We start from the raw sequence: 14,288 nt of genomic DNA, 5'->3' as shown, positions 1-14,288 counted from the left end.
CAAAACCCAACAGAGGTCCTATGCGGCGCGCGACGGCAGAGCCGAGTTCCCAACAGAGAGGAAGAGAGGGGTTATGCAGGCTGAGGGGAGGGAGAGAAGACGAGAGAGGAAGGAGGGAAACAGTTTCATATTGTTCATGTTCAGTTTGTGCCCAAAGTTAGAGCATTTATGAAATTCCAAACACTGGCCTGCTTACTGCTGTCTGGCAGCCGCCCTCTTGTTAGATCTCTGTTAACATTAACGGCCAGACCTTGCTATATAAGGCGAGAAGTGCTAAGTGCAGACAGAAAGGACACACGTAAGGACAGAGTAAGGACAGAACGAGGGACAGTGAGAGTGAGCCAGCAAGAGTGACTCCAGGGACTGTGGATACATTTCCAGAAAGGCCACAGTGTTATTCAGAACCGCCCGTCCTCCCTTCCTCTGGCAGGCAGCTCCGAGGGGAAAAGAGAGGTCATGAGCGCAACCTGCAACTTCTGGAATTCCTTAACTGAAAGTGCAAAACAGAACAGCGGGGAAGTGACTGTTTCCTTTCTCCTCCAGGCCACTCGGATCCACATCCCCGCCTCAGTCCGTCCTTCCTCGGGAACAGGCTTTTCCCTTTTCTTTTTTCTTTCTTTTTTTTTTTTTTTGAGAATGTGCGCGCCTCACTCCTGCCAAGGCCTCCCAGCTGCTCTTATTTGTTTAAGTTTAACCTTAGCTGATCCGCTGGAAAAGGAAGCGGTCTAGTGTGTCAGGCCGGGAGACAGCTGCTGTTCCCCGGAGACCTCCCTTACCCCCTGGAAATCTGAGGCTGCTAGATCCGGGGCCAACTTCTGCCACGCCCTCCAAAACTCCTGCTCCGAAGCAGCGGAAATAATCGGCCAAGTCCGTATCTCACGGCAGTGCCGCCCTGGGACACCCTGGGGGAACTCAGGCCTTGTACGGATTTTCCCGCGTGCTGTCAGCACAGGCGAGAGCACACCCACAGTCGGCCACTCCCAAAGCTAACGTTCAGGCGCATTCTCTCTGCGTGGCACCTATTCTCCATGCACGGTGCCAAACAATTCCCCAGTGCTTCCCAAGGGCCCAAGGACTGTTGGTGAGGCTGGGGCACCACAGAACCGAGTGTGGTTCCCTGTTTCCACAGATGAGCTGTCTGTGGTCCCCGGTGTGGCTGGCTCTGCCCAAGGCAGCTGGGCAAATGTCCACCCAGGAAGAGGAGCTGGCTGCTTCTCTCCAGGGCTGGGCGGCCTTAGTTGTGGTGACAGATCCTCTCGCTGAGCCTCTGCATCTAACACTGCATGTGACAACAGTGATGAGAATCCCAGGAGTCCCCGCGTGCGGTGATGGCACCTGTCCCTTGGGCGTCACACAGGGCTGCCTGGTGTTCTTTTGCCGCAGAGTGCCCCCCACCCCCGGCTCCTTGTGCTCATACACTGGCAGCTGCTTGGCCCTTAAGGAGGCCCCGTACACGACACAGTGGGCAGGTGGGGAGAAGGGGTGCGGACAACACAGACCTGAGGTGCTAAAACAGCTCCCCAGGGAGAGGTCAGGTCTCATAGTGCTGCTGCTTCTGAGAAGGACCCTGTGGAGCAACAACCAGCATGCTTCGGGAGCCGGGCACCACTCAGCTCTGGGCAAGCCTGCGGGGTGGAGGAGGGGCAGCCGGCTCGCTCACTATGGCTCTGATTACTCATCCACTAAGCCGGAAGTGTGGACTTCAGGGCCTCTGTCCTTTCCGTCTGGCCACTCTGGGACTTTTATACTGTCAGGTCCCTGTCACAATTGAGCAATGCACAAGGTGTAAACAATGAATGAGTTCTCCAGGTAGAAAAAAAGTGAGAGAGCGAGTTCCATTCAGCGTAACTGTGGCCTGAGGAAGCCGTGTCTTTACTGCTGCAAACAGCCACTACGACAGCGGGTCACCAGAACAAAGCTGCTTGGTCATTCTATATGTGAGAAGGCCACCCACGACCCTCCATCGGAGGCTCAGGCCAGCAGAGCTTTCCTCAGAGAGGCTCATGGCAGCAGATTCTCCGACTGTCCGAAGCTCCTGCCCAAGTGGCGCTGTCCCGGTTGGCATTCAGGAAGGGACCTGGGTTGCATCAGCCTCCAGGATCTTCGTTAACCATTTGTGGGTGGTGAAGAAGCGACAGAAGGAAAACTCTGCCCAGAACTGGGGACTGCCTGGCTCATCCTGACTGGGCCTCAAAAGCCAAGCAAGAGAATGTTCTGGCTGCCAGTGGGGTTGACAATGGAGGCCTTCAAACAGCCTCATTCATGCCAGCCATCAATGAAGAATGGGGGGGGAGATGCCAAGGGCTCAATACCAGAGAGATGCCAGGGGAAGGCTGTGGGCAGAGAGAAGGAGTTGGTGCTTGTACAGGACGGAGATCTGTTGGGGGAAGGGCCTCTGTGAGTCACAGAAAGTACACCCTGCAAACGGCCAGTTATGTATCTTCCCCAGGACAGACCGCTGCATCTGAAGAGTTCGCTAAGGCACAGGAACATTAGCGTGTCTGTCTGACCCTCTCCCGCCTATTTGTGTACTGAGACAAGGTCTTGCTAGGTAGCCCTGGCTAGCTTAGAACTCCATAGTCCAGACTGGCTTCAAACTTGCTGTCCTGCTGCTACGTGCTGAGACTAGAACCGTCGTCAGTTCGGCATTAAGCTGGTGTGTTGCCTGTCCCTAAAACTGTACCTAACCAAAGCATGGCGGCTTACGTGACTTTTCTATTGCCGGAATAAAACAAAACACACACCATGACTGAAGCATCTAAGAGAAGCAGCCGAGGGCTCACAGCCTGGGCCACAAGCACTGAGCAGACAGAGTGAACTGGAGACCGTGGTGGGAATGCTAAACTTTCAAAGCTAACCCCGAGTGCCACACCTCCTCCAACAAAGCCATCCCTCCTAAGCTCCCCAAATTGTGCCACCAATTGGGACCAAGTACTCAACGTCGAAGGCTATGGAGAAGATCTCATTCAAACCACCACATGGCTCAAGTCTGTAATTCAATTCAGGATCCTGAGACAGGAGGACTGCTCTGAACTCAAGGCCAGTCAGGACACATAACAAGAGTCTGTCTCGGAAAAGAACCAAGAAAGGAACATATTTAAGATATGCCTGCACAAAAGAATAGATGGGAAATAACTACTCAGTGCCCAGCTCGTGCCCCAGATCCTGCTGCATACCCAGGAGCCATGAGTTTGCTGCCATTCTTCCCCATCTTCCAAATGCTGGGGCGACGCGTGTGCCGCCGTGCCTGGCTCCTGATGGTTTCCTCCTGTTCATGCGGCTTATTACCAATGTGATAGAGAATCATAAACGAACTCCTACACGCGTTATGTGATATCTTTGTGTATTATTACTACAGCTTTACAGACTGCTGAGAGAATTAAGCTGTGCATGGGAAGTGCTTAGATCCATGCCCGAGAGATGCTGACACTCTGCCATCACAGCTCCACTGAGTCTGCTTACAGGTGAGACCACTCCTGACCCCCACAAAGATCAGCAAAGATGCCACACATGAAACAGCTCCAAAAAGGAAAAGTCCTTCTGACCACCTGTTGTCTTCCTCATTCTCAGATCCCGACAACGGAGGAAGAAGCGGCGATGTGAAAAGAAGGCTGAAGCCTGAAGCTCGGAGGCAATACCAAGGGCCCACTTGCCCTCACTCACTCTCAGGAAGTGTGCACGTGTCTGCCTTCAGGGCATGCCCAGGTGATAAGAAGATGAAGGAGCCATGCCTGCCTCTGAGCAGGAAAAGGAAGGCAAGTGCAGAAAGGGAACGCAAAGCCCGATGCCTGGGGGCTGGGCTGAGCCAGGAGGCTTCTCGGGAAGGTGGGCTCTAGCTGGGCTCGGAAGGAGAGAAGCAGGTATGTCCCAGGAAGCAGATACCCAAATCCTGCCCAGAGCATTGCCTCCTTCACCAATGCCCACAGGTAGTCCTTCCAGAGACAGAGGAAGGGCACAGGGAGGTGACTGTCCCTTCCCCCCACACTCTCCCTGCCAGGACAGCAGGCTAGTTCCCAGCTCTGCAACTTCTGATCCCTCCTCACTCTGGGGCTGGTGCCCCTCCCTCGAGAGCTGTGGAGGCAGGGGTCTCCCGTGCTGTGTATTAACTACCCTGATGCTCTGCAAGGTCTCAAGGAGTCTGGAATAACAACGTTTTAGTATTTGTGCATGTCCAGTCAATCATTTATGCCCACTCCAACAAGGTGTTTCAACTGCAAACTGCCGTGAGGAGCTAGCTTGAGCAGGCCATCACACTGTCCTGCTTCCTGTCCTGAGAACTAGGGCTGAGTGCCCAGTCACAGTGAACGGCGCCCCACACCACGTGTGCCCAGCAGCCCCAGCACAGCGGTGTGCTGTCTTTGGAGGGCACGTGCTTTCTCCAGGACAAAGGTCCTGACTAGGTGACATGCTCACTGCTACAGAGCATGAGCTGGAAGAGTCTGTTCAGTTCCAAGGAACCTGAGACAGGACAGCCATGGAGTGGGGAGTCAAGAGGTCCAGGCGACAGTCCATCCCAGCCATTTTCCCTTTTTCAGTACAGCTGGGATGCATGAGGAGGGCTCCGAGACACTCGGGTGTGAATCTGTGATTACTTCACTGTCTCCATGGCCCCTCCCAGGTCTGTGACTCATCAGGGTTTCTGACGAAAAGATTCTGGTCTCCTGGGTAAACTGGGTCTGGCCCAGTGGACTAGGGCTTAAGTCCTAGCTTGACCACCAAGCAGCTCTTCCCCTCCTGAGGCTGAGTCTTGGGTTACACACATGAGGTGAGCAGGGGAAATGACCCGGCATGGTGCCACTCTCAGCAGGCACTTAGCACAGGGAGCTGCTGCCATCTTTGTCATTCTTGATGGAGAGCCATTCCCAAACTCCTCTGCACAACACCTTATGCAGAGGCTGGTTTGCTTTCCAGACTCTGATGGGGATGGTTTCTTCCAAGTGGTCCTGAAAGCAGGGCCAAAAAAAGCCAAATGCTGGGAGTCCAGCAGCTTGAGACTTGGTTCTGGGTGCCCATGGGGATGGCCCAACCCTGGGCTTAAGACTGCTCCACACCTGGTCCTGGTCAGCTCCCCAGTTGCCCCATGCTGTCACTAGCCCTCTGCCCCTCAGATCCCCCTACCCACCCTTCCCATTACTGGCCTTGTCTGGATGAGGTGTCCCTGCTGTGACACCCTCCCGAGCGCTACTTTAACTGCACCCGGCCCTCTCTGCTCCCTTGGCACTTGGCCAATTCCAATGTTGGGTATTTGTAGCCATTTGCTTTCTCTTCTGCAGCTGCTGCCATGCTGAGCCTGTTGAGCCTCAAGAAACAACTCGGAAAGTCCTCCGCAGATTCATCCCACCCTTTGGCTCCCCGGGCACCCTTGGTAGGCGCTGTTCCCACGGCTTCCCTTTAGGAAGCTCTGTTCTCTATGTCCATGGTGCCTTAGAATTCCCAACGACCGCTGGTGCCGCTAAAGATTCAAGAACAAATGACTTTGAAGGTCACAACCAAACAGAAGCGAGCAAGAGCCCAAACGCAAGCCCCTGCAACTGGCCTGGCCATCTTAATTCTTTCCTCCTCTTTCCTGAAAATGATGTTGTTTCCATCACAGCAACTGTCTCTTCTGTTCTTCCAAACCATGCCCTTTACCCACAGCTCCTTCTGGAGGATGTGACACAGTCCCCCGAGAAGACTGCTCCACTCTGTCCCATGACGAACGAAATCCAGAGACTTTCACTTCTTCCCACTTGCCTCAGAGAGGCACTGGCCCCATTAGGATTTGCCAGTGATCACCCAATCACCCAACACTTTCCCTAGTCTTCATATAGACACTGTAAATGGTGTCCCTGTGCTCATTTTCCTCTCTTCCCTGGCCTGGAATTTTTAGGCATCTGGGATAAAGGCTGCAGCTGCTGCTTAGGGCAGCTTCCGCCTGCTGTCCAGGCAGCTCTGAAACTCGTGGCTCCCCTGTGGTAGCTCCCCACAGCCAGCTTTTAAGGCTGTTCTTTTCAAATGTGCCACCTCCTCAGCACACCTCACCACTAAGGAGGTGCCCTCAACTTTGGGGGACTATCTTTAAAATGCTTTCTCCTTCCCATGCTAATGGCTTGAAAGTGAACAGCCACCTGGGCTGTGAATAACAGGAAGCAACAGGTCCCCCAAAACGAACTCCCACCCAGCCCCGTGTTCACTTCTGCAGCAGTTTTCAGCTCCCTGAATCTTCCCAGGTCCTCCCTCTCGGTCTGAGCTCGTGATCTTGGCGTCTCTCCTAATCGTCAGGCCCCTGTTTCCGGGTGTTCTGGGTATAGCCACACATTTCCTCCTAGAACACAGAACACTCAACTGAGACTCAGCACCCTCCCTCAACCACGGCCTTCCCAGTTCCCCATTTGCACTGGCTACACACTACTTCCTGAGCCAGGCTGGAAGCCTCGGCATCACCCTCAGCACCTGCCCCTTGCTCGACCACACCTGGCAGCACCTGCTGTCACCCCGCCCCTTCCTCGTCCCTAACTTGCTCCCGTCCCTTCGGGACAGGTAATAGTTACCATGAGACTCACGAAGATTCCTGGCTGTAAGATATCCCTGCCTCCAGCCTTTCCCAAGCTAAGGCTCCCCAGCTCTCCCCTTTTGAAAAGCGTGGCTTCCATGCTGCCACCCCACTCCGAAGATTTCAACAATGCCACTGTGTCTCTGGAGTAAAGACTGACATTTGAGATCGGCACTCAGCGACAGTTCTCTTTGTTCCAGCCACACTGGAGTCTGGCCATGCTCCGGGCGGGTCTCCACCTCCTCCCTCCACCCACTCTTGGGAGCCACACCCCTGCCTGAACCTCTGCTCGCCGCCCTTCCCAGGCCTGCCTATCACGTTGAATTCTCTATTTCAGGGCTTGGCTCAGGCACTCTCTTCATAGAGCTAGCTCTGATCTCTTAGTGAGCATAATTTGTTTCACTTTTGAACATCAAATTGCTTAAAAAAAAAAAAAAAAAACCACTTCTATGTGAATTTAACATACCCTGCCCCCTATCACCTTTCATCTATTTTCTGTATTTATCACACGTGTCCATATATATAAAGAGCTGTCAAAACATTTTGTGGAAGAAAATACAGGCACGACACTCACGAGGCTCACGGGATCAGGGAAAGTGAGCTGGTCTAAATCCCAGCAGCAGGAGGAGGGAGGCAGCCCCAGGCCTGGCTTTGTCAGGAGCCTCAGTCAGAGGTAGGGAAAAACTGCTGCCTGTGAGAGTCAGGGCTAAGCTGCTTGTTCACAAACGCAGGCGTGCAGGCTTCTGCCGTGAAAAGCCAGCCTGGACCTTCAGGTAGACAGGGTTGAACATGGACTGAACGTGGGCACCATTTTCTCTCTGAATTCCGGCTAGACCAGCGGCGGCGGCGTCCTGCCATGTACAGGAGACCAGGCTCCTACGAGTCACCCGGGGCACGGAGCAGAGGCGAACTGCAGAGGGCAGGTCGCTCCCCTCGGAGCAGTCTTCCTGCTCCAGCCATGGCTCTCAGGAACACCCCCTCGGCCGCGTGCGGAGACCCTGGTCACCTGGCAGCACTTCACTGTATGGTGTTCGCAGGCCCCGCTGCCCTCGGACCCGCCAGCGCTGCGCAGAGGTGGCCGCTGCTTCAGAGAGTGCTGAGGACACAGTGACTACCCCAGCTCCTGGCTGCTCTCCTATGTGCTGTGGAACCTGGAACCCTGTCACTGCAATTCTGAGGGGTCACAGGCCTGGGACGTCCAGTGCACAGGTCAGACACTGCTGTGGAAGCATAGCGAGCAGACAGAAACGGCTCTGTCACACTGGCCCCAAGTTTAGACAATCTGAACCGCTGAGGACCCCTACTTGCCTAAAGCAATCATAATGCCCTGTGGGCCTGGTACCTTTCCGGAGCATGCATTTTCTGCCTCATGAATCTGCAAAAGCTTTCTCCTGTGGCTGGGTTTTTCCATCTCTGTGGGCATGAACAACATTTCTGCTGAAAGTCTCTCTGCTGTGGTAGGCTCAGCACTCTTGTTCTCCGAGACCGAGGGCCAGTTTTAGGCAAGTAGGGACCCTCTGTGATTCAAAGGGTCAAACACAGGGCCAGTGTGACTGAGCCGTTTCTGTCTGCACGCTGTGCTTCCCCGAAAGTGTCTGACTCTGGAACTCCAAACTTCCCCAACAATTCTGCAGGCACACGCGTGTGCACACACACAGGGGTGGCGGCACTCAGCTGCTTCTCACACATGGTTTCTAATCACTGACTGTCAGGCTACTTACAAGTTCCTGACCTCCCTCTCACAGAGCTCTGTGGTGAAGTGTATGGCTTTCTTTCCCTGCTTCTGCAAGAAGGCTGGCGCACCTCCCGCTCCCCAGTGCACTACAGGCTGAGGCAGGGCCAAGCTCCCCCTCGTCAACACTGACAAACATTACCTGTGGAAACAGATCGGTTAGCTCAGAAAAGCTGCAGACGCTAGTGACGCCAATGGAGAAGGAAGGAGGACGGGTCGCCACTAAGCCTACGGTGGTGGGCTGCTGACTGCCTCACTTCTGGGCCAGCGGGTTCTGCTCACTGACAGGACAGTCAGGCTTCTGAGAAACCAGCAGGCCCATTTTCATAGCTAATGCCTCACCCTTGTGTGAAAGCTCCAGTGAGCCATGCCAGAGGGCCAGCCTGTGGGCAGGGTGCCACACACTGTGGTTCAATTAACCAGGCTGCCCACAGCACTCACTCTCAGCAGCCGAACAGGGCAGTGCAGCGGGGAGCAAGGGGCCGGCATGAGAGTGTAAGCAAGTGTAAGCCCTCCTTCAAAGCTCCCAGGAGCTGGGAAACTCCTGAGCTGGGGAGAAAAGGACATCTGGCAGCCAGGAGACAGCCCTCGGTCTTCCTTCCCTTTACCTGAAAGGCTGAGCTGGCTAGCGTGGCCATCACACGAGGCCCCTGAAAGAACACTCTGTCTTCAAATGCACCACCCTTTTTCCACAGAGGAAATATCCATGAACTTTTATTTTTGTTTGTTTTTGTTTTTTGTTGAGACAGGGTTTCTCTGTGTAGCCCTGGCTATCCTGGACTTTGTAGACCAGGCCGGCCTTGAACTCACATCGATCCACCTGCCCCTGCCTCTGCCATGCCCACCTAATTCCCACGGTCTTTTTAGAAAAGGGCTCGCTGTAGTCTCACCTAGCCTTCAATTCTGGAGCTCATAGTAGTCCCCCTGCCCCAGTGTCCAGAGCACTGGGATCAGAGGCGTGAACAGCTTTGCCTGGCGCGTGTGGTTCTGGCTCCAGAGCAGGCCCAGAACCAGGCCTTCTCTAGGTTGAGAAGGAACTCACAGGACTTCCCCGGGCAAGACAACAGAGCTTCCCAAACTGCAGGGCTCAGCACCAACCCACACGTACCAGTGCGATCAGGGATGGAAATCACGCTCTGAGCTCTGAGGGTGAACAGCGAGACTAAGGAGTCAGAATACTCAGGACACTTCTGGGAGAACAGTGACATCGCAAAGGCAATTCAATGACAAGGGGCCGCACAGTGGGATCTGCACACTTAAAAGTCACCTCAAAATGGAACACGACCTTAAGTACAGAACCTAACGCTGGAAAATGTCTAGGAGGAGGAACAGAAAAATCCACTGTGGGGCTGGAGGTGGCTCAGCTGGAACACGCCTGCTGCGTGAGGCTGAGGTAGAGCCCTGAGCACCCACCAAGTGCGCTGTGTGCGGCTACAGCACCAGCTGTGTGTGTGTGTGTGTGGTGGGGGGTGAGCACGGCCAGGGGTGCCCCAAAGGTTCACTGGCAGCCAGCCTAGTTCAAACACAAGACAGGTCCCACATGGTGGCGCAGGCTTTAGTCAGAGACAGGGATCTCTGTGTGCTCAAGGCCAACCTGATCTACACAGTGAGACCCTACCTTAAAAGGAAGTAAATAAATTAGAAAACAACTGAGGAAGACACTTGACAGCGAACTCCAGACTCTGCAACCAACCCACACACACATGGACATGCAAGACAGGCACCCCCACCCATCCATACACAGACACAGACACACACACACACCCATACCCATCCATATACACACACACATCCACACACCCACATACCCCATCCACACACCCCATACACACACACACCACATCCCATACCCATCCACATCCACACACACATCCACACACCCCATCCACACACACACCCACCCACACACCCACATCCACACACACACCCACATACCCCATCCATACACCTCATCCATACACCCCATCCACACACACACACTACACACACATCCATAGCACACACCCATTCACAAAATACCCCACATACCCATATACACCCATACAATCCCCATATCCCCCCACATATCAAACAAACATGATTTATGACATTATGACAAATTGACATAAGGAAAAATTGAATTTCTCCAAAATTTAAGATCTCAAAAGCTACTGTAAAGATGGCCATAAATTAAGAGAAAAGCACATTCAATAAAAAAAAGTTGTCAGCACAGGTCTAACTAGAACTTGCAAGGCTGAGGCAGGGGAACCACTGAGAGTCCAAGGCCAACTTGGGCTATAACAGTAAGACCCTGTCTCAAGATCTAAGAAACAAAAACAAAATGTTCAAAACAAATAAAACACACTAATTTCAACAGGCCAGGTGTGGTGGCCACATATGTGATCACGGTGCTCCTGCTGAGACAGGAGGCCTGCCATGAGTTTGAGGCCAGCCTGGGCTACACCTTGTCTCAGAAAGACCAAGAACTTTGGTCAAAAGCACATCGAATCTCACAGCTCGGAAACGGAGAGAGGCGCCCTCTTTTGGAATGAGCAGCAGGTGTGGCAGACGCTCGGCCGGGAAAGGCACAGCTCTGCTAGGATGGCGGAGGCCCAGAGGCCTGGGGGCGGGGACCCTCCCTGCACGGGCCCGGGATGCTGTGGCACTCTGCACAGTGGCTGAGCGGCCTGAGAAGAGCGCTCTGCAGAGACCCAGAACCTTTGTCCTACGTGGACGTGTTTCCCCGGTGAATGAGGACCTGTGTGTCCACACGGAAAGCTGTACGGAAACATCCAGTAGTTTTACCTGCAACTGACTGACCATCCCGGGAGGGGAACGGACAGACCTCGGCCACCTCTGTAAAGGAGCAACAGCTGACAGTGCGGCACCGACGGCTCTCAACCCCCTGGGCAAAGCCGGGGGTGCACACTGAAGCACCCGCGCACAGAGCATTCTGGAGAAGGCAGTCACTGCGCAGACCTCGGAGGCACCGTCTCCAGGGCAGCCGCAAGGGGACACAGCGGGATGGAGGAAACCGCGCGGTGCTCCGGCGGCCCCCGTTTCGGTCACGGCGGGCAGTTACCTGGCCCTTCTGCAGAAGCTCAGCCTGTACGACACTGGCGAACTTTACTGCGTTGAACTCTATTAACCTCTCTAGGTCTCCAAATGGAAACCACATGACTCAAAATAACCACTGAGGATATGAGCTAAACCCTCCTGTGTGCCCAGGGGAGACCTCTGAGCAGGGCAAGAGGCGGCGGCGGGGGCGGCATATGCGGCCGAGGTGTAACAGAGTGGACTTGAAAGAGCACCTTTCCCCGCACTTGGGGACTACGAGCTGACAGAAGACAGGAGACACCAGGCGAGCACGGTGGACGGACTCATGCTCGTGGGGATCTAGGACGGGCAAGGCCCCTCGGACACGTGGACCACACTCAGCTTGCTGCCCGTGCTGCCTCCGCAGGGCTGGAACATACATGGATGGATGCTGCCCACATAACACAAGCTGTACTCAGGTCACTGTCGTGACCCTGACAAAGAGCACACGGTCCCGAGGTCAGGACTCACAGCGTCCACCACACCATCAGCATGGACCCGAACAACCAAGTGTTAGGCCTGCGCAGCAGGCTCCAACCAGACTCCACAGTGTCCAGCCACCACAGTGCCCAGTCTCCACGGCGCCCAGCCTCCACAGTGCGGCTTCCCGTCCCTCTCCCACAGCTGTCACCCGGGTCCTAACCTGCCCTGCTGCACGTGTGTGAGGCTTGTGCCCCATCCATCTAAGGCAAGAATGACCACAAGGCTCTCTCCCCTGAGACCTGAGACCCCACCATGCCCCTGCCCCGCCATCCTTTCCTGTGCCGTGGGAGTGAGGCAGGCATACCTTTAGTCCTTCCGTCCGTGCTCCCCAGCTTCTTGGTCTCTGCCGTAAGCAGCAGCTCGTACGGGTGCTCCTCCTCTTCGGGGGGTGCGCTGCTCTGGATCCTGGGTCTCACAGCCAGGCCCTACGAGACAGGAACACCCAGAACCCATTGGGCACGGGCAATATGCAACAAAGCTCCAGTCCCCACTATGTTGCACAAAGGAGGGAAGGGAAAAAGTCAGGCCCTGTGGGTTCATAGTCGCCTTTCTGGTTCTTCGCCTGCTCTGGCTCATCCCCCAATGGGGATTCTGGATGCTTGATGCCCAGCGCAGCAAGGGTGGGAAATAGGACATGAAAGAGGTGGGCCATGCTGGGTGGGTGGTCCCTAGGTGCGCCACTCCTAACAAATCCACTCCTGAGTTGTAGCTTATGTGGCACCACAGGAAAGGTTTGTTATCCTGTGAGCCTGGCACCTCCTTAGTCACTGCCCAGTGCACTGCCCTCTGCCACACACTTGCCATGCTGGCAGCTCAAATTCCCCTCACCAAAAGCTAAAGAATGGCTAGAACTGCTTCATTTGTGGCATTCCAAACTGTGAGCCAAATAAACCTCTTTTCTTTATAAAGTACCCAGATTTAGGTGTTTTGCCAAAGCAACAGAAAAACCTAAAACAATTCCTGTATATGAAATCTTCAGAATCTGACCAACTAAACCATTCCCCCTCTCTTTTTTTTTTTGGCTCCATTTTTAATCCTTCAAAAGAGAAAAATATCTAAGCCTCTCTTAACTTCCCTCCCCTTTCCTCCCTCTAGTGTTTTCTGTGGAGAACACATTTCTAGTACCTGTTACTTAAGCTGCACTGTAACTTGTCCTCTTTCTCCATGCTGCGTCTCTGATACGAACATATCCTACCCAAAAGGCCAGTGTCCACTTCAACGGGAAAACAAAATGCTCCTGCTGCTCAACACTAAACAGGTACTGAAAACAAACTGGCCCGTCCCCATCCTCCTTGCTCTGTTCCTGGCTAGCCTGAAACTTGCTGTGTAGACCAGGCTGTTCAAACTTGCAGATCCTCCTGTTTCTGCCTCCCAAGGGCTAGGATTAAAGGCGTGTGCCATGACAGTCAGCTTGTAACTATTTTCTTCAAGGCTCCCAGGAGCTGTGGGAATGGATCCCCCATAAAGCTAGCTTCCTACCACATGAGTAAGTAACTGCAGATTGCCACCAAGAGTCTTGAGAATCAGCAGCTGGCAGGAGTTCCTGGGGGCAAACAGCAGCTCTGTCTACTGAGAAGGTCAAGCAGGAAAGTGCCTCCCACACAGGAACCACACTTTTAGGGCTTCAGTTAGGCAGGGGCCAGCCATGGCACTCGAGCCAAGATGGTAAAACCACAAAGCTGGACGCACAGGATCCTGGTTCTGATAATTCTAGTCATCTGCCCTCATGCCAACGTGTTTTAAAGGCAAGTTACAAATAATCACACGACAGCAACCAAGCCGGAGCCCAGAACTTGCAGGGCAGTTTGAGGTGATAGGTACAGCCTGGGAGCGAAGCGTGGGTGCTGGCACCCACACAGAGCAGTGGGCCCCACTAGCAGAGCTCCTCTGCTCACAGACACCTCTCCCCGTACCCGGGGAAAGCACCGGAGTCCTCCTCTGTGGGGACAGCTCTCCTTCTGTGAGAGGACTGCGGCTCCCAGTCTCAGGCTGTTTGTTAGCGAGGCTGCCACTCTGATGGCAGAACAATGGTCTCCCTCTAAAACTCTGCAGAGCACAGCGGGCACCCCCACCGTGCAAGCCATCTGGATGCTAAAGACTCCTTTATTCTGGGAGCCCTGGGCATCATTTATTCCAGGTCTGTTTTCATAGGAACACAATTAAGGGAACAAAGAGGGACCATTAAGCAGTTCACACCATGTCAACTTAATACCACGGGTTTTACTAACAGGAATTTGTGCTCTGCAGGTTAGTGCTCTGCCCTGGTAATTTGATTCCCTCCCTGTTGGCCTCAGCAAGAGTTCTCACCCAGGCCCAGGCACGCTCACCTGAAAGGGAATGGACAGCCCGGATACCTGCCTACAATCCAGGGCAGGACGGCAGACTTCCAGTGGCAAATGAGTCCACCAGGTAGGACAAGTGTGAGCAGAGACCCATCACCCACTGCAGCTGGGACACCAGTCACAG

General features: G+C 54.2%; 1 protein-coding gene across 8 annotated transcripts in view; it reads right to left on the bottom strand.

The window, feature by feature from the left end:
* Anks1a (ankyrin repeat and sterile alpha motif domain containing 1A) overlaps positions 1-14,288 on the bottom strand; it is a 154,979-nt gene that overhangs the window by 58,132 nt on the left and 82,559 nt on the right. For all 8 annotated transcript variants that reach the window (XM_021630113.2, XM_021630096.2, XM_021630103.2 and 5 more), the window contains one exon: positions 12,127-12,247. In XM_021630113.2, the coding sequence (XP_021485788.1) occupies positions 12,127-12,247 (121 nt within the window). The remainder of the gene's footprint in view (positions 1-12,126; positions 12,248-14,288) is intronic.

The sequence above is a fragment of the Meriones unguiculatus genome, chromosome 16, assembly GCF_030254825.1.
Source record: "Meriones unguiculatus strain TT.TT164.6M chromosome 16, Bangor_MerUng_6.1, whole genome shotgun sequence".
Classification (NCBI taxonomy): domain Eukaryota; kingdom Metazoa; phylum Chordata; class Mammalia; order Rodentia; family Muridae; genus Meriones; species Meriones unguiculatus.
The sequence above is the reverse complement of the archived record's forward strand: the minus strand, read 5'-3'. Positions and strand labels throughout refer to the sequence as shown.